At 49.0% G+C, this 20,543-nt stretch overlaps 1 protein-coding gene across 1 annotated transcript in view; it reads left to right on the top strand.

Annotated features, from left to right (window-relative positions):
* The window catches only part of ASTN2 (astrotactin 2), a 281,232-nt gene that overhangs the window by 80,915 nt on the left and 179,774 nt on the right, over window positions 1-20,543 (top strand). The window contains exons 7-10 of the mRNA XM_083875651.1: window positions 8,997-9,164; window positions 18,077-18,161; window positions 18,304-18,378; window positions 19,147-19,284. Coding sequence (XP_083731777.1) covers window positions 8,997-9,164; window positions 18,077-18,161; window positions 18,304-18,378; window positions 19,147-19,284 — 466 coding nt within the window. The remainder of the gene's footprint in view (window positions 1-8,996; window positions 9,165-18,076; window positions 18,162-18,303; window positions 18,379-19,146; window positions 19,285-20,543) is intronic.

Here is a 20,543-nt window from a genome sequence, read left to right as displayed (position 1 = left end):
AAGAATGTCGTGGCTTTTATGAGGATATGGAAATGCGAGGCATTATTTAGAGGACCCTTTAGCCATGTCAAAGGAGGGAAGAAAGGAAAGAGAGCCCCTCCATCGGGGTAATAAAACCTCTTATGAATATGTGAGCCACTCAGCTCTACATCCAATAGTTGTTTTTTGGTTTTTGTTTTTTTTTCTTGTAGGTAATAATTCAAAAAAGTGGAGCTGGAGCAATGGGAATGGCTTGAAGGGAAGGCAGGGTGGAGAAAGATACTCTGGAGGGCTCAGCCTGGAGTACGTCCTTGCTGCACAACAGTATGAAATATAGTATCAATTAAAGCTTCCCATTTTTACAGCCTGTGAGAGGTTATATACGGTGTGGGTGGATGTTTGTACTTTAGTGGGAGAGGTGGGTGAGATCCTCCCGTGGTGCAGAGGGAAGAGCTGTGTTTAGTGAGGGGCTTGTAGGGCTTTGTTTTATAAGTGGAAATAAAGCAAAGGGCATAAAGCAGGTTTCTGTCAAAGACATCTTGGGGCATTTACAGCCTCCTTCCCTCCTCTGCTGGGATGTGTGCCAGGGGAGTTGTGGTGATCCCTCTGGACCTTGCCGTGCTGTGGGATGGGTGTGGAGTGGTAATAGAGCTCAGTATGGGCAGGCAGGGTCCTCACTGTGGGGTCAGAGCTCAGTGTGGGCAGGCAAGGCCCTCAGTGTGGGGTCAGAGCTCAGTGTGGGCAGTGTCCCCATCCTGACAAGCTGCCTGTGCATTGGCTCTGCCCCTCTTGCAAGAGTGGATGAACCCTTCCAGGATGAACCCTCCCTGGATGAGCTCTCCCAGGATGAACGCTGCCCTGAGAGCAAACCCAGAACCCCCTTTCAAACCAAGAGGCCAGCAGAGGTGGAATTCCCAGTCGAGACCATGTTTTGGGTTGGAGCATCTGACAAGATGGCAGAGGTGGAGGGAGCTTCTCTTTTGTTTATTCTTTTAATCTCCATGCATCTGCGTCTGCTGCCTGAACGATGCCGTGCTGTCCTCGCCACGCAGCTGATCAGTAATTGTTTCATCTGCAGATTATTTCCTACCTTCCCCCACCACTCTTTCCTCCAAGATGCTGGTGAATTGGATGCTGCTATTAGCAGCCTGTGTTAATTTTCCCTGAAGATTGCTCTGCAGACTGCAATTGTTGGGGCTCACAACAACTTCTCAGTTCGGTTTTAATTAAATGTGTTGCTTTTAAATTGTTTGTTTTTGACATTTCCTGCTCAGTCTTCTGCAGCTCTTGGAGGTGACCAGGCATTGCCTCATGCCCTCAGGGCACTCAGGATGGGTTGCACACAGATGAGCCACTGCAGGTGGGGGACTGGCTGTGTCCCCACCCCATTTGGCAGCAAGGAGAAGCTGGAGACACTCTCTGATTTACAGGTGAAGCTTCCCTGTGGTTTGTACCAGAAGGATGGAGAAAGAGATCTCATCTCAAAGCTGTCTCAGATCAGGCTGGATGGAGCTCTGAGGAATCTGGTCCAGTGGAGGGTGTCCCTGCCCATGGGAGAGGAGTGGAATAAGATGATCTTTAAGGTCCCTTCCAACCGAAAGCATTCTGTGATCTTTTCAGGCTTTCAGAAAGATTCCAAAATTGGGGTCTCCCATGTTCACCAGCTGTTCCCAGATTCGTAAGTCCCCTCTGAAATCAGCAGAAGGAATTGGTTTAAAAGAAGTTTTTCTTGTGCTGTTTTCTCCTCCCGGGGTTTTTGCTGCATGGAGACCTGGGTCAGGGCTTTGACAGAAGCAACACTTTCTTGTTGCAGACTCAGTGTCACGTCTGGCTGCTCCAGGCCCTGCGTGTTTCATGTAAGGTGGCCGTGTTTGGGGGCAGCTTTACAAATTGCATTTTATTCCAGCAGCTCGTAATCACCAGGGTCACCTCCGTGCCTGTGTTACAGCTCACTCCTGCTCCCGTGGCTGCTTGCCTGGCAAGAAAATGTGAGCAAATGGCTGCAGCGTTACCAGACATGAACTCTAAATATTAACATCAATTTATGAACTGTATCAGCGTGGATCAAAGGGATTCCAGGACGGTTTTACGGCACGAACGCTCTTTGCATGAAGAACTAATAAGGTTCTGGAGGCTGAAGTACATCATGTTTTTATCGTGGCTTTGACAGCCTTGTGAACCTGCTCGGCTGCTCCCCAGCCCTGTGCCTGCCAGAGGCATTTCCAGCTCCTGGGGCAGCTCCATTTGCAAGGGAAGCCAAATGCCTCTTCCTCATCCTTTGCAGGATTCACTGGAGCAAAGCCAGTGGGGTTGGGCACTTGGATGGTGTGAGCAGGAGCTGTTCAGAGCTGGGACATGGTGCATCCTGAGAGAGGCAGGAGGTGCCCACCCCTGTGGGGAGAGGGCATCTCCTGCCACTTGCTGAGCTTTACCAACACCATTTACCCTCTGATTTGAGAGGATGGCACATCTCTGACCAGCTCTCCCTCCCACAGTTGGAGAGATGCAAACATTGACTTCTGCATTCACTCCACAAGCTTATCACAGCTCCTCTGTGCTTTGTGATCTGATTAGATTTAGGCTGGATTTCCCTGAACCCTTTTGTGATATCTGGAGAGCATCACTGTTAAGAGTTCCCCAGGCTGCAGTGTGGGAGTTGGGAGATGCTGAGCATTAAGAAGAAGGTTTTTTTGTTGTTTTTTTCAGGAGTCTCATTTCTGTCTCAGCCACTCCTGACCCAGAAGCCTTCTGAGGACAGAGCTGTGCTGTCACCAACACCTCCACAATTACATTGTCTAAAGCTGCCATGGGAGATTTCATTGCAGCATGAGCTGACCACAAGGCAGGGTGGGCAGATTTCTTGTGCTTAAGTTTAGGAAAAGTTGGCTGAGCTATCACCTCCCTTATAAATATGTGTGTTTTTTGTCAGGAGTTCAGCTCTAGAGAAATCAAGACTGACTGACAAGAAAAACCAAAGAAAGAGTCTGTCAGAATGATCAAGGAAGTGCAATTTAACACTTAAATTGTAGCCCTGCTCCTCCCACAGGAGAGGTGGTGCCAGTTTGAGCTGTAATTACACACAGACATGTGCTGCTAATTGACTTCTGCTTTGCCAGGGTGGAAAAGCTCTGGCAGGGTTGGTGGTGTTTGAGGGGATGGGGGTCTCCAGGTTTGGTCATCACTGGGTTTGGGGAGGTGAGAGCCCATGGGGGCAGTTCATGTGCTGAAAATACACCCTGGAGTCAAGCACTGTGAGATATACCCTGTGAGGGCTTCAGCTGAGGAAGGACTGAATGAAAAACGTGTCTATAGGCTTGTGCCGCTTTCTAATCTTTCTATCATAATGCTGTTTGAGCATTTCATCTTGCGCAAAGAGAGAAATAATTTAAAAAAAAAGTAAAGAGGGTTGGCTTGGATTTTAACCTGATGTGATGCTGTCACTGGATCCAAATTAGACTATAGAACTTAGAGTTTGGCTTAAAACTATTTAAATTATTCCCAAATCACCTGGTTTGGTGCTGGGCAAGGAGAGGGATGGTAGAGCTGAGCACTGTGTTGGTCTGTGGGTACAATCCTGCCCCAAGACCCATTTCCTTGCTTAAATCAGTACATGTGAGCTGGGCATCCAAAGTCTGTCCAGTTCTTTGATATTTTCTGGGAGAAATTGAAGAAGCAGAAGTTTTGATGCCCTGGGCCCAGGGCATCAGAGCTGATCAAGGGGAAGAGCTGATAGGGGAGGAGTTGTCTCTTTGGGCAAGGTTCTTTCAAATTTAACAAGGGGGAAAAAAGGGGTCTCTAAAGAATTCAAATAGGGTTATTCTTTGTACCTATAGAATGAAGCAAGAGGGATCTGCTTTCCTCTAGTGTTTATAAGAATTGTCTGTAACAGGATTAGAACTGTATGATAGCATAGGGCTGGATACATTAATAGCAACCTATAGTATGACCTCCCATTGCTTCCCAACACAAAATACTAATTTTAGATGAAAAGGAGTTTTGTTGGCCAAGAAACAGTGAATGGACCAAAGATGACAAAAAGAGCAGAGGGAGGAAGAAATAGATGTTCTTCAAAAAAAATTATGTTTTGATCTTTTCCCTTGAAAAGAAAGAGAAAGGAAAAGCCAAACCCTTTTGGCTGCCTTTTTGGGTGCTTTGTTCTTTTCCCTTGTTAGATATTTCTTCTGAGCTGTTTTATCCTGTTGTGTTCTTGAACATGATTTTTGAAATGTCAAAACTTGGAGCCTCTTTTGTCAGGGCTTAAGCAATTCCACTGAACTTTGAAGGAGACCCCAGCATGAGAGACATGATCTTCTGACGCTGCCTTAACTCATCGGGCTTTGATCAGTGTTGGGGAAGGAATGGGGGAAATGGAAAACACAAACACAGAAACCCAAACAAATCAATCCCCTGAGGGGCTGCTGGACCTTGTGCAGCTGGGAAGGGTTTGTAGCTGTGTCCTGGTGTAGTAACGCACTCCCACACCCAAGCAGGTGTTTCTATAGAAGGAAAAGAGTTTCAGTCCGTTTACCTTTGAACTTAAAAGGGACATGGACTGGAATCTTCTGTGGTGTTCTCACTGTGGTTGGTCCAGTGCCAGCACAGGGGCACTGGTTGGGCTGTAGAAATGTCTCTCAACATCTGTAACTGCTTCTATTGGCAACAAGCCAAGGTATCCCTCCTAAATTGTTAAGTATTAATAAAGGTGCACAAAGGAGCTCAAGTGCTTTTTGGGGTGTTTTAGCGAGGTGTCAGGGGCTTCTCTGACACCTGTGCTCGGCTTTCCTTTTGTTTCTGTATCATTTGTTATTCTGTCTTTATTAAACCTTTTGCTTCACAAAACACACCTGGAGAACTGTCTAGCAAAATTATTTTAAGCCATTCTGAGAGGTGCAGGACACCCTCAGAGACTGATACATTTACACAGGGCTCATAACACTCTGGCCATGTGTATATTCCTGGTGTTTTCCACTGCTCCATGGCATTGGCTGCCTCCTAAAGCCCAACAGCATTTGGGGGCATGTCCTGGTATGGGACTCCTGGGAGGTGGTGCTGGGTTGCAGAGTGTCATAGGATAGGAAAGAAAGATGAGACACTCCAGATATTTCAGAAGGCAAAGAACATAGAAAAAAGGCTTTATTGTCTTAATTCTTACTACCTTTTATAAGGTGTTCCCATACAGACTTGACATGGTTGGTGAATAGGAACGACACCTCTCTGATCCCATTGGTTAAACCAGAGAAACAGCAAAACACCACCTGGAGAAAGATTGTTGTGAGAAAGGAGAGTTGTTTGCCAAGATTGTTTTGAGAAGAAACTTCCTTGAGAATTTTTTCCTTGGGAAAAAAAGCTGCCAGCAGGCTGAAATCTCTCAGACCCAGAAATATCAGGCCCAGAGCAGAGCTGTCATTTTAGCAGAGTTGTCATTTTATTTCTGTATTCACTTGTTTGGCTGATGGTTGCTTTATCCCGAGACCTAAATGTCTCCATTCAAGGGAGATTCCAGCAAAGCTTTGAGTGAGAAGCTTGAGATTTGTGTCTCAGTGGACACCTGGGAGGTTGGCAGCAGAGGACAGCAGGGTGGACAGTCCCTCCAGGTGTCTTCAGAGTGTCTGTGCTGGCACCTGCTCTGGGGGCTGCAGGCAGAGCTGAAGGTTTGCTTCAAACTGGTGTGGGGGTGATTTAGGAGGGTCTGAGGTCCTCGAGACAGGCTTTAGGAGGGTGGTTTGTAGTGGGTTCTACCTCCTCCATTTCCCCCATCACTCACCTTCCCACCATCCAGAGAGTGCACTTGTAGAAAACAAATCCAGCTGATGTTCCCTGCAAGCTGAAGGTGTTTGAAACAGCTCTTGTTTAGAAAATGTTTGTTCCTGGTAGTTTCTAAAAGGATTTGTTCCTCAATCTGCCCTTTCTAAGCTTTTCAAGGTGGTTTTGATATGTACACGATGGTAACTTTTGAAAACTGTTTTCTACGTGTGGATTCTTTGAAAGTGAAGAGAAAAAAAAATTGTGAAAAGGCTTTGAAATCATCAGAATTTTAGCTTTCACAATATTTGTAGAAGGCCTTTTTCTGTTATTTATTTCCCAGGCAAGCTATAAAGGGATCAAGATTGGGGTGTTTGTCTGTTTGTGTTTGTGTGGGAGCGAAGGTGATGAGGGTGTCTGAGAACGTCTCTCAAAGTCTTGCCACACACTCATCCTCAGAGATGTGAGAAATTTCCTTGCTGGAAGTTGTCCCCTCCCTCCTCTGAGGGAAGAATAGGAGGAAAAGAAAGGGAAGGAAGGATGGAAAGAAGGAGGAAGGAAACTAAAACCTTTAATTTCTCCAGGTTTGGGTTTTTTTCAGTCTGAGGTAGAAAAAATCTTCATTTTCCACTGAGCCTGAATTCAGGAATTTTGGATTGAAATGTTTTCATTGCTGTTTTTCAAACAAACAAACACAAAACCCTGGAAAAACCTGATAATGAGGATGATTTCTCAATCAGACTTACTAAAATCAAAGTAACTAATTAATCTTCAAAATACCTGGAGCCAGGGAAGGGGCTGGAGCACAAGCCTGATGAGGAGCAGCTGAGGGAGCTGGAGGAAAGGAGGCTTGAGGGGGATCTTCTCACTCTTTTCAACTCCCTGACAGGAGGGTGGAACCAGGTGGGGTTTGGCCTCTTCTCCCAAGTAACAAGCAATAGGAGAAAATAAAATGGCCTCAAGTTCCACCAGGGGTTGTTTAGGTTGGATATAAAGAAAAATTTCTTCGCAGAAAGGGTTGTCCTGGAAATGTCCTCCCCATTCCTGGAGGGATTTAAAAGGCGTGTGGCTGTGGCACTTGGGGACATGGTTGGGTTGCCATGGTAGTGCTGGGGGAACAGTTGGATTTGATGATCTGAGAGGCCTTTTCCACCTAAATGATTCCGTGATGGGGATCTGCAGAAGTCACCCCTCCATCACCCAGCTGACCATGGGCTCTTCCCTGGGCCAAGGTCCTCTGCCAGCTCCAGCCACCTTCCTCTCTCGGAATACAAATGGTTTGTGTCGGATTTGCTTCTGTTGCTTCCAAGCTGTATTTTAACCAGAAGTGGGGTTCATTAAGTAGGGATTTAATCAAGAGCTGCTGGTTTCGCTCTTCAGTCCTTGGGTGCAGAGGGAGTTGTCTGTAGCTGAGTCTCAAAACAACTCTACGTGCTTCCCAAGCCTTGCTCTGTATTAGGGAGCTGCGGAAATCAGGAGGAAAACAAAATTGACAGGTTACTACATAGACACCTACATGTAAATAGTAAACACTCCCAAAGGGTGCACAATGCATTTCTGTTTGGGAAAAGAAACCAGCAATTGTTGTTACTGGTATGTAAGGCTATCTTTAAAAATTCATTGAAAAGAATAATTAGAGCTAAAACCGCGTGGCTCTAAGAAACTTAGTGCTGAGTGTTTCCAGTGGTGCTGGGGGGGCTTACCCAGTGATTTACTGCTGCCTTGTGCCTGATTGAGATGTATCCTGCAGCCTTGGCGGGGCAGCTCCTGCCTTGCTGTGTCTCCAGAGCTGCTGGATTCCGATGTCTCATTCTCATTTGCCTGAGCAGTCAGCAGCTTGGCAGCCTCCAATGGCTTTGAGTGTAGGGATGCGCCTGTGAATATGTTTATGGTGTATAAACACTCTGAGGGTCAAAGACCTCAGTTGATGGGAAATTAGGGCTTGGATTTGGACGGTGCTGAGATCTTGGGATGCCTGAAAATGAGGTCATTCGCTGGGCTGCTTGACTTGAGGCTCTGCTTGTTTTATCCTTTGCATGGATAATGTGGCGCAGGATGAGGGTGAGAAGGGCTCCCTCTTGCTAAGCATCAGGGATCCTCTTCAAAAGGAGATCCACAGTTTGTATTCAAGCAGGTTCATGTGGGGTGGCTGCTGCTGCTGCTGCAGGTTTGTCATCCTGCTTTTTAAATCTCTTGGCTTTCATCAAAGTAAATTGGTGCTTAAAAGAATGGTGTCCTAGTCCTTTACTAAGGGTCATAAGCCTTAAAGCTTCATGACAATAGGCCCTGGATCTGTAGACTTGGCTGTCCCTGGGTAATCTCTGAGGAGGATTTCAATCTTCAGACAATGGTTGCAAGTTTTGCAAGTCCTCAGTGGAAAGGTGGCTGTGGGTTCCTGGGCTATCTGGTAGTCTCCTTTGCCCACTCCTCCTTGCAGGTTTCTTCTCCCCTCTTTTTAGAGGCTTTTACCGTGGTAAGTTTTGCAAAACACCACTTAATGGCAGAGGTTTTTTGGCTCCTCTCTGATCTGTGCAGCACTGTTATGGAGGCAGTCTTATAATCAATGTAATTGAAGATCAGAGTTAATGAGGACCTCTGTGCCTGCAAAATCCCCCAAGCGATGCTGGGCCTCAGATGTTAGATAAGGAAATGATTGGGCTGAACTGAAAATCTATTTGGCTAATTAGATGATGCATATTCCCAGATGCCGGTGGGGAAAAATACACTTCGCAAAATAAAGAAGCGTAAGATTTTGTAAGAAAATATTTTTGGCAGGAATTCACTTTTAACTCACAGGAGGGGAGAGGGTGGGGTAGTGTCTGGTAAGAGACAACCAGACTAGAAGTTGTGTGTTGGGCCAATCCACTCACCTCCAACAAAAGGTGAACAGGCCCTGCTGCTGCTGCCCATCTGTGCCCTGAGCTCCACCTCCCTGAGCTGGGGCAGTGATGCTCTGATTAGAGATCAGAATAATGACACTGGTCCACATTTCTGCAGAGGTCTGAGAATCAAATCCCAGTAGTGTAAGGGCAGGGAAGGTCTGGGCAGAGGAGCTGGTGGACTATGTGCTGGAGCACATTCCTCTGGAGAGGAGTGGTCAAATGAAGTTCTTTGAGATCAGCTGTCAGTGAACTCATTATTATTTTGCAGTTATTGTCATCACAGCATCTCCTGAAGAGCGCAGTGTTCTGATGTTGGGCCAAAAATGCACATTTGGGGTTTTTCTTTCAGGTTTCCACACTCACCTAACGCGCTTTTTTTCCACTTACCCCCAGGCAGCAGCTTCGTTGTGAGCGAGGGGAGCTACCTGGACATCTCAGACTGGCTGAACCCAGCCAAGCTGTCCCTGTACTACCAGATCAATGCCACGTCCCCCTGGGTGAGAGACCTCTGTGGACAGAGGACCACTGACGCCTGTGAGCAGCTGTGTGACCAAGACACAGGTAAGGGAAGCTGGGGGAGAGAGAAGACCTTGGAAAGCTCAGAGAGGTGAGCGAGGAGGTCTGCCACTGGGTATTTTGGTGCCCTCTTGGCTCACCTCCGCTCTAGCCTGGTGGTAGGCATGGGGGACTGAGAGGTGCTAGCAGAGTCACAAAGTGGTGACCCTGATCAGCAGAATGTGAAGAAGATGGGCACAAGATGGGGATTTGAAATGGTGGATCTAGCAGTTCTTTGGTGTGGCAGCTCTGCAGGCATGTGGAGTTTATCTGCATCTAACTTGAGTTGTTTTGCTGTCCAGCCTGGAAAACCTACTTGTGAGTTAACCTCTTCTCTATCCCTTTATTTTCTGGCCATTTACATGCAGAACACCCCTATTCCTAGCAGTACTTGTTCCTGGTGGTTACCTAGGCTGGATCTGTCCTCCAACCATTCCTGGTGGAGTTGTGAACTGTGCCATCCTTGTGAACATCCTTCCTCATCTCTAAATGAGTGTTCTGCTGGGTGTGTTCTGCTGGGTGTGCAGTGCCTGCCTGTGGAGCAGCAGCCTGCCCTGCTGGGATTCAGCTGTGGGGCTGGGCAAAGGACAAGTGTCACCTTCCCTTCTGTCTTTATTGGATGACACATGGGAGCCCTGGAGTCTGCAGTGAGCCAAGAGTACAGAACGCAGCAAACAACACAGGGTGACAGGACCTTGCACAGGGAGGTGGCCTGGGGACTCTGCTGGGTTTTTGTGCTGTGACTCACCAGCCTTGGGTTGGATGCCTCCTTGGTGGTGTGAAGACAGGTGTCCCTGGTGGTGCTGGCTTGCTGAGTGTCTGAAGAGCACCCAAACCCCTCCTTGCAGAGAGGTGCCATCCCAGCTTAGTCCCAGATCTCCCTGTGAGCTGCTTCTCCCCCAGCAATGAGCTTCTTCTCCTCAAGTGTGTATGAGATTCATGGCTGCAGGTAGAGATGTTGGTGTTTGGTTCTGCCAGAGGGATTAAAGGATGGCTAAATGGAGAAGGCTCTTCCTAAGCCTCCCAAAGCCCCTGGCTGTCATTAATACATGGATTAGAATAAAAAAATCCTTCAGAGTTATGAGCACCTCATGGGGTGGTGAGGATGACCCTGTTCTCATCCCTCCTTGCTCAGCTGGGATGCAAATACTGAACTTGGTCTTATAAACTCATTTTCCTGGTCAAAGCAATCTTCTCTTCTTAGCACTCCTGTTCCTCAAGGCTTGTGTACATGGAGGCACTGGCAGGCATGGCTCAGCAGAGCGGTGACACTGGATGAATTCCCTGTGCAGACAGCCCTGGGCATCACCTAAAGTCCCAGGGAGGGCTGGGAGGTGCCAACAGCCATGCTGACAGATGGAGATGGTGCAGGAGGAGGCTCTTCTCATCCAGATGTCACAGAGCAGAAGGATTTTTGTTTCAGGCGCTGGCAAAACGCAGCCACCTCAGTGGGAGAGGGGAGATGCATTCAGCTGTTCCCTGGTTCAGAGGAGGAGTGGAACAACTCTGCCTGCAGCAGAAACCACAGGGAGACTGTATGGAGCCAGACCATGACTCCCTATTGGGACAGCCCTGTGTCTCCCCTCTCCAGCCCCATCCCTGGCAGCGAGCAGGGCTGGCTGGATCCTGCCATGGCCTCGGGTGTCAGGAGCTGCTGCTCTGGGAGCCAGCCCAGCTGCCACTCCTGCTGTGTCCCCAGCTCCCAGCAGCTCCTGCTGGATGCCCCACGCTTGAGCAGGATGTCAGATCCTGTTTGCAGGGAAGGGACCGATGCTCATTGTCCTGGGAGTTGCTCTGCCCCAGCACTGTGCTGCAGCTGAACCTCGGCAGCTGCTCTGGGCTCCCAGCCCTGGTGCCCGTGGTCCCTGCCTGCCTGTGCTGAGGGCACAGCAGCATCTCAGCCTTCAGGGCCCTCTCCTGAAATCTGTCCATGAGCTTCTTCCCCCTCTCTCCAGCCTGGGAGTGTGCACATGAATAAATCAGCATTTTTCTCCTGTTTCTGCCAGTCGGATCCACATGGATCGAGCAGAGCTGGCTAATGGGGCTGCTGACCTTCATAGCCTAAATCTGAGACTCCCTTAAGAGGTCCAGACTTCACCAGAACTGAAATGAGGCCTTTGGAAGTACCTGTTTGACCTTGTACCCCAGGATATAACCCTGTGCACTGTGTCTGTCCATCACCATTGACCAGCCTTTAACTGGTGAGAAGTTTCCCCACCAGGCTGAGGCACAGACTGCAACCCCATGATACACTGCATGTACTTTTAGATTTATTTTTATTAATGCCATTCTATTTTTAAGGGTGATTTATTTTTATCACCACGAGAGAGGAAGGCCTGTGGTTTTACTGCAGCACATAAATCGTGTCTGGATTTCAACCTTTTCGGGTCAGAGATTTTATCCTCTCCGTGAGCATCCCAAGTGATGGGTGCCAGGGATTCCCCTGTCCTCTGCCTTCTCGGGCTGGACAGAGCATCCGTGAGAATGGTGGACTGAAGTTTGTCCTCTCTGGAGGCTAAAAGCCTTCACAGTTGCACCTGTGAAGAGCAGCAGAGCCAGCATTAAGGTCCTCCAGCACATTTATGGCTAATGTGACTTCAGCCTTACCCCTGGAGCCACTCCATGGCAGTGTGGATCCAGCCTTGTCCCAAGCCTCCTTGCTCCAAGGTGTAGACAGACCTCTATGGGCAGGACCTGTCCTTGGTGGCAGTGCCATGGGCTCCTGGCACACCTTGGGACAGAGCCCCAGGTCACTTGTGCTCTCTCTGGTGACACTCAAGCTCTTACCTCTCCCTGCACACTCTTCAGATTAGAGTTTTGGGTGGGATTTTTCTGTACAATGCATTGACTTGTGACTCCAAACACCCAGTACTCCTTTAGTGTAAAGAATAATTCCGGGTGAAAACAGGCTCTGGAACGCGAGGAAATGTCAAAATGCGTTTTGTTGCCTGACCTTAATTTGCCTTCCCTCGCGTCTCTGTCGTGTGACTCACTCTTTAATTAAATGATTGCTGCCCCTCTGACAAATTTGAAACCTGTGTTGCAAAGCTCCAGCTCATCAGAGCGTTTCAGAGGGAGCACTGACATCTGCACACGAGCCAAATGTCATCTCCCTCACTCTTCCTGCCTTGGAAACGGCCAGGCTGGTCGGTCTGACTGCAAATCCAGGGACAAATGGACACTGCTGGGGGGCCCCTCCCTGCAGATGTGACACAGTGACCACACCACATCAGGTGGGACAGGCACCTCTCCAGGGCAGGATCTGCTCCTTGGCTGGACATGTTCAGCCAAAATCCCCCATCCTCCTGGCAGGTGCTGCCTGTGCTGCTTGAGACAAGAACAAGGAAGGTTTCTTGTCCTGTGGGACTGGCTATCAGCTCTCCTCACTCTCCACATTTTGAAGAGATGTGGGAGCAGTGCTGGTGCCGCCGCTCGTGCCACGCTCTGGGATACCCCTGGGTAAAATCCAGGAGTGCTTGCTGCCTCGCTGGCCTCCCTTCCCAGCCTCGAGGAGAGCATCCCTTTCCAGCAGCATATGCAAATCCTGATTTGTGAGCACAATTACCTGCTTTGTATGCACAAAACTGATTCACTTGCACATTCTGTGGGCATTGCTGAAGAGACCTGCTGGAGAATCAATCCCTCAGGGCCAAATGCTGGAAGAAACAGCCTCTGATTTTGTGCTGTCAGGCTTGCTGGAGCAGTGGCATAAATGAGATGGATAGCTACCTTGATTAGCAGGTGCAAATGTGTTGAATTTTTTTTTTTTTTCCCCATCTATAAATCAGGCATTTCTTCATCAAAATTCTCTCATTGCATCCACAATTGGTAGCCCCCTCCCCCTCCCCAACCAAAGCAGTAAGCACGAGCTTGAAAGAACCAGATGAAATGTAGTAAATGTAGTAGCAAAGGTTCTTTTCTGGAAATTGGCAGGAGGAGATTAAAAAAAAAAAAAAAAAAAAAAAAAAGAAAAAGGGGTTTCCATCATCGTCCAAATGGGCCAGTTTGTCACCAGAGCCACAGATGGCACTGCTGTCTGGGTAGGACAGGGGTGTGTTGTGGGCAGGAGGCAGATGAAAGTCATTTTACACAGAGCTATTTTTTTAAAGCCAACCTGTTAAGGGGATTTGGAGGTTGCAGAGCTGAGCATGTAAATCAGGAGATGACCAACCTTGGCGAGGGTGTATTTGTGTTTATGAAAACAGCCATTCCTTCCTGTAGTTCAGTTTAATACCACGCAGGTTCTGTGCACATCAAGCAATATTTGTTTGTTCTTTGTGCACTTCTGCTATTTTCGCCGTCGGAGGATCCCGGTGCCTTTATTGACTTAGACTTTTATAGGATGAGGTTCTGTCTCTCTAAGGTATGGAGTTTAATAACTTGGTCAAAACCCATGTAATATCCCATTCCTTTTCCTGTGGAGGCACAGTTTGCCTCGTGCACCAAGCAGGGCAGGAGGCAGTTAACTCCCAAGCTAATTTAGCTCCAGGCTGAAGTGTTATACATAAACAGCAATCAAAACTCATGCCTGCGAGGGGCCGAGTTAAGGTTATCTGTGCTGTCTTTGCACTCTCATTTTCTGCCATTAGAGTGTTTAATCCTGCAGCTGCTAATGTTCTTGTAATGGCATTTTCTGTGCTTGTCTAAAGAGCACGGGGAGGGGGGAAGAGGGATGGGGTTTTGCTGTATGGAGCTGCTCCTGAGCCCATCCCCCTGAATGGGCCATCCAACTGCAGGGGCTTCTCACCCCTCTGTGGCCATCTCTGGGGCAGTGCCCAGCCCAGGAGGTGACAGCCATGGCACACAGGCCACCCTCAGAACCTTTCATCAGCTCATGTGTTCCTTGGAGGTGCGGTGTAGGAGCTGAGCAGATGATAATGAGAATTAAATCTGTGCAGAGCTTTAACTCAGGCACAATCCTTGGAGGTTAAGCTTGCACTTAAGTGCTGTGATGGATGAGGGTGAGGAGGGTGACTTGCAGCAGGGGTAGAGGAGGGGTAACTGTCAGATTCATTCCAGGTTTTCCCTCCCTGCTCCGTGCCAGGTCGACAGGGCAGGAGCCACTTTCTTTGTCTTTGAGTGTTCTTTGAGTGCTAAACTGCTTCTAGAAAAGTTGCATTTCTCATCAGGATGAAGCAGAGGCTCAGATTTGGAAAGTGGCATCCCTGAAGAGCAGGATCAGCAAGTGCCAGGGGTAGAAGAGATTTTCAGAGAGCTTTACTGGGAGGCTGGGAACGTGGTGCTGCAGCTTTTGAGGCTCAGTGGGACTGAGGATGCTCTGCTGGGGCTGATGTGTTCCTTTGTCCAGAGAGGAGTGGACACAAAAACTGGCTGAGCTCTACATCCCTTTGGGTGGGAGAGGCAACCCTGAAACCGGTGAGAGTGTGTTTATGCAATGCTCACACAGCTGGAAAGGTGTGTGATTATAGCCCCACAGCCTTTGGGATCAGGCTGCCACCCCAGCTGGGCTCTGGACCTGTCCCCAGGATGTGCCTGTGGAGCTGGGGCACAGCCCTGGCACAGCAGGGCCTTCCTCCAGGACAGGGGTGAGTGCCAGTGTTGGAGGTGCTGCCGCAGAGGAGGGAATCACAGACACCAGCAGGGCCAGGAGAAGGCTGACAGGCAACAGCTTTGCTCCAACACTGCCAAAGCTCCTTCATCTCCTTAAATAAAAGTGCCAGTGACAGCACAGAGCAGCTTCCCTGGGAGCACAGGGAAGCCTCCACTTCCTGCTGAGCACGGGGCGGGTGGATTAGGGGGATTCCTGCAGCATTATCAGCAGATCGGCTCTCTCCATAATGAGGCTAACAGGCTTATCCTGGCAGGCTGATGGTTCATCCTGCAGCCCTGCTCTGCTGCTCCCGGGCACTGTGGGGATGGGCAGGGAGGCTGTGGGTGCAGTGTGAGACCCCATTTCCCATTCCAGCAGAAACAGCACAGTGTGGAGAGTGTAATGAGGGAATAGTTCAGCAACTTCCAGCTTTTCTATATATATAAAAAAAAGAGCTAAAACTAAAGCTCCACCTGTTTAATAACACACTGGAAATACAATTTGCACCTCCAGAGCTGAGCACTGGGACCTGCCCTCATTTATACTGAGTGAGCAGTGATCCTTCCTTTGGCTGTAACAGCTGAAAAATTGCCATGGATTCTCCAACCTGGTTTGTGCCCTCTGAATCCAAAGGCAGAGGAGGGACCCTGCATGCCTGTGCCATGGGCAGGGTGTGGGGTGGTGGCAGTGGGAGCAGGATCCTTGTCCTGGGGGTTGGTAGATCCTGATTCATTTGTGCTCCCACCACAGCTGAACGCTGCACAGAGGCGTGTGCAGGACCTGTGGAAATTGCATCCAGCTCCAGGTGCAGTTATTTGTCAAACTTGGTTACTTTGGTTGACTTTGGCTTCGAGCTCAGCTTGAATCCTAACTTAGCTGCAGCAGGCTTGAGTGGGTAACTGTGTCCATCTCCACTGCAGCTGCTTTGAACAAAGACACTTTAATTTGGCCTTTTGATGGTTTGATTTATTTTAGCAGCATGTTGAAAAACACACCCTAAAGAGGGCTTAGAGGTATGGGAAGCCTGTTTCCCCCCCCCCCCTCCAGGCATTTTATCAGGTGTTTCTCATTCCATGGGAGTTAGCCAGGCTCAGCATCCTCCCTAGCTCAGCATTGTCTCTGGGAAGGATGGGGACAGACTGAAAATAACAGAGTAGTTCAGGGGGCCAAAGAAGGAAGGTGGATGCTGTTGGGGAGAGGGCAAAAGCTCCTGAGAACCTGTAAGAGCACAGCAGGTTCTGCTGAAATTTTTTGGAAGCCCCACTAATTGTCAGATAGAGGAATAGATCCTAAACCATCTGACCCGAGGGGATGGAGTCCTCACTCCTCCAGCAGTGCAGCACTCAGCTGATCCCGTGCTGGGAGCCTTCCCATCCAGTTTCCAAAACTGGATCCAAAGGGGTGTAGCTCACCCTGGGAAACCTGTGGAAAGCTGATCCCCACTCTCTCCTGCCCTGGATCTCTCCCCAGCTGGTGCCACCACTTACCCTCTCACTTACTGAAATAAACCTCCCAATAAACCTCCCGATAAAGTCTCAAGCACTGGCTGTAGCTGCTGAAAGTCCAGGATTGGAGTCGATAAAATCAATATTTCTCCAGGTTGATAGAGTTCCTCCTTCTGATGCCAAACTGACGGAGCAGTAAACAAGCCAGCAGACAAAATAAACCCTCCTGCACCGTGGGAAGGGGGTTCACCACCCAGCACCCCCAGCCATTGATATGGGGGGAGGCATTTGGGCCATGGGATGCTGACCTCTGTAGGTGTTTTTTCTTTATTTGCTCTAATTTCTGTGGCAGGAGCCGAGCCTGAGCCAATGCCCCAAGACTCCCAGCTCTGCTTCGCAAGCACTTTGAGATGTCTCTCATTTGCAGAGCATATATTTGTTATGTAATAAGCGCCAGGAATTAATGATCCACAGCACGGCTGGGGAAACTTGCGTACTAAGCACCCAAGGAAAAAAAATAACTTTTCTTTTTTTAAAATCACTGATGGAGCCATTAGGACCTGTGTTTTCTTGCACTGAGGCCGCCCCAGCCCCCAGGCAGAGAAGAGCCTGAGCAGGGCCAAGCGCTGCCATCTCTCTCCCAACTCTTTCCCTTTGGAGCAGCAATGTTCCTGCCGCCCCTGTTATGAATCATGAGGTTAGCAGCTTTTGACAGATCATAAATCAGTGCTTCCAAGTCGCTAGGACAAATCCCAGGACATTTAATCTTTAATATTAGACGCATTTGAGGCAGTGAATATTTCATGAAGGTGCTGTTGCATTTTAGCACATCATTAGCCGTCTCTTTTCCCCCCCCCCCCTCTCTTTCCTTTTTTTGCTGCCTCTCCCTTCCCAGGCGTCTCTTCCTCAAAAAAACCTCAGCGGTTGAATCCCCATCTGGCTCCCTCCTGACAATAAAGCTCTTTACTGTAATCCTTGTGAGGCATTTTAAGAACTTGCCTAGGATCCCGAGGAGCACGAAGGTAGCTGCCAGTCTGCATTGTCACTGTGAGGGGGGTACCCAGCTCCCAGCATCCTCCCCAGGTCCCCACCTCAGCAGTATTTACAGCTCAGCTTTGCTGCACCGTCAGGCACGATGGGGAGACGAGGGGAGGGTGGTGGTGGGGGGAACACTGGCAGCAGCTTGTAGCAGAAATTCCACGTGCGAATCCAATTAATCTTTTGATTTTGCTGTTTCTTGCTTCGGGTTATGTATTTCTACCAAACACTGAATCAATTTGGGCCAAGTGCGGTCGGGTTTCTGGTGTGGGAAATGTCTTCTCCTGCTGTCAAAAGAGAGGAGCAGAGTGGAGGCAGCACCCAGAGAGCAAAGGGGAGCAGGGCTGAAAGATCCTTCATTGTGGGATGGGGACACAGCACAGGAACTGTGAGGGTGGAAATTGAGGGGTTCTGCATCTTCCAGTGGGAGTTTGGGCTGCAGGAGACTCTGCTCTCTTGTCCTGGTGGCAGATGGCAGAGCAGAGGTGGGAAGGGGATGTGGGATGGGTTTGTGGTGTCCACCTTGGGGATTGCACAGGGTGGACACTGCTCTGCTCAAGGGAGGTCAAGATCCCTGCTGAGGAGTGAACCCTTGGCTGCAGGATTTCACAGGAACACTGTGGTTAAGGACAGACTTTTTACATCATGAAACCTCACCCCAGCTACTGTGGGTGCTGGATCATGTAATCCCCTCCCTGAGAATAACTATGGGTTTGTTACAGCCTTCCACATCTCCTGGGGGCTTCTGGAGCCCAAAGTGCTTCAGGGGCACAAGAGGGACCAAAGTGGCTGTGACAGAGCAGGGATGGGCAGCAGGGAGGAGGGCCTGACTGTGCAGTCACTGACACACCAGAGACATGTCACCCTTCCCTGCTGTGTTGCAGGAGAGTGCAGCTGCCATGAAGGGTACGCCCCGGACCCCGTGCACCGGCACCTGTGTGTGCGCAGCGACTGGGGACACAGCGAAGGGTGAGTGGGGACTCTGTGCTGGGCTGGGTCTGCCCCGGCTCCCCTGGTGGTGAGGAGCCAGTTCTCCTCCCCCTGGGTGGTCACTGTGCCCCTCGGCCAGCCCAGTGATGTGCTCAGCTGTGTCTGCCCTCTCTCCTCCCAGGCCCTGGCCCTACACGACGCTGGAGCGGGGGTATGACTTGGTCACGGGAGAGCAGGCGCCAGAGAAGATTCTCAGGTGAGTCAGAGGAGGGTTCAGCTGGGCCATTTGGGAAGGGAGAGCCACGAGGACATCCCAGTGGATGCAACCTTTTGGTCAATCCCAGCTCATCCTTGTGCTGGTGAGGGGACAAGTATCGTTAGGATTCAGGACAGCTCATGTAACGACACATAGAACACTGATTTCTTCAGAGGGCTCATAGCAAAATTTGTTGAAAGACAGATTCTTTTATACAGTGTTTCGATACAATGAATAGGATTGGTCTTTTAGGGCACCACCTTTTTGTAAACATCTCCATCAGTAAACAAGTTGGAAAAATAGCAGGTGTCAGGAGGAGGCTATCTACAGGGATTGTTTTGGGTTCTTTCTCATGATTTCCCAGGCCAGAATGAGAGTTTTGCCCTTGGCTTTCCCAGAGGCTTCAAGGCACTGCCTGGAGCCTGAGAATCCATGTTCTGACCACTGTCAGTTCCCACAGACAAGTGTCATTTGTCTGTGACAGACCTGAACTATTTGTCCATATTTGGCAGGCAGAGAAGGGTTCCCCTCTTGTCCCTTCAGCAAACACAAGGACAGCATGCACAGAAACTCCTCCTGGAATAAAAAGAAGAGTTTTCCCATCCCCATGTTCTCCTGTCACATCTCAAGTCATTCCTCTCTCATTTGGCTTTCGGGACAAGACCAAATCTTGACTCATCTCATGGTGCCGCCGCTGCCCCAGCTGTGGAGGGCCACCATTCCCTGTGGACACTCTGTTCCTATGTGACATGTTTGTCCTTTTTCCAGGTCCACCTACAGCTTGGGTCAAGGGCTGTGGCTGCCAGTCAGTAAGAGCTTTGTGGTGCCCCCTGTGGAGCTTTCCATCAATCCCCTTGCCAGCTGCAAGACAGATGTTCTGGTGACAGAAGATCCAGCAGATGTCAGGTAGGGAGCAGATTTCTCGTTTTCTTCATGCTTGAGTGCCTACACTGCTCTTTAAATTGTTATTGAGGATGCAGTAATTTCTGTGATGATAGGTTTGATTAATTTCCTTTCAATAAGAAATCTGATATGATTGCTCTCCAGGCTCTTTGGGCTGATGGGTCTAGGCCAGGCCTGAGTGTGTAACTCTGAAATCTGCCAGTACAGGCAGGTGAATTGGTAGGAGCCTGTGGCAAGGCAGTTTGAGAGTGGCTTAAATGTAATGTTAGATTGCAGTGCTGAAATGGATGCATTTAATGGGATGGAGGGGCTGTCATGTTTCTGAAACTCATTCCTGTATCACATCCACCTGGCCACTGAGACCTGCTGGGATGCTCAAGGGTGAAAGTCCATGTTGCTCCTCCAATATTTATATAATTAGAGTTTGGGGTTTGTTTTTTTTTTTTTTTTTTTTCCTGTTTGGAGTTCAGTGAATGCCTGGACATTTTGCTGATCACCTTGGTGGTGGTTATCCTCTATGGCTTGGTTTACAAGGGTTTAACTGTAAATTATAAGGGTTTAATTTTGAAGGTATTTAGTGTGCATTCCCCTCTCTCCCATTAAATTAAGATTGAACATGTAACTGTTGGGTGCCAGGGAGACTCCGTGTTTCCTCCCTCTCTCCTTCCCTCCCTTCCTTCTTGCTGCTTTCTCCAGTTGACTCCAGACAACAATTTCCTGACTTACAAATCCTTGGTTGTGTTGTGAATCATCTCCCTGGGCACCAGAAGGATCCTTGTGTCCCCCAGCCCCTTCTGGCTTCTCTTTTCCCAAAGCAATGAGGAATGGATTTCCATTCTTCTGTCCCATCATTTTGGCAGGGCTGTAGATAAATCAAGTGCCTACAAAAGCTGTGGCAGAGCCAGGACTGGCATCTAAGATGTTCTCACTTCAAAGTGTGTGTGTTTTTGTTGCTAATTAGTGCTTGTTCCCTTGCTTGTGAAAAGACACTGGTGGTACATATCTATCACAGTTTGGCTCTTTTAGGAGCGTCGTTTTTCTTGTCTTGCAACAACTTCTGCTTTTCATTTGAGAAAGGGAAGGATTGCCTTGGTTTATGCTAACGTTTTCCAAGCCAAAGTGCCAAGAGAACATTATTTCTTTCTTTCCTCCTCACATCTTCATTAAAAGTGCCTCGGTGAAGGTAGAGGCTCAGAAGCTTGTTTTCTGCTCCAGTGCAGTAATTGTCTCTGGGCACTGCTCCTTGTGGAAAAGTCTCTGTT

Source organism: Zosterops lateralis (assembly GCF_965231275.1).
Source record: "Zosterops lateralis genome assembly, chromosome: 20".
NCBI lineage: Eukaryota > Metazoa > Chordata > Aves > Passeriformes > Zosteropidae > Zosterops > Zosterops lateralis.
Note: the sequence above shows the minus strand (reverse complement) of the source record. Positions and strands in the feature narration are given on the sequence as shown.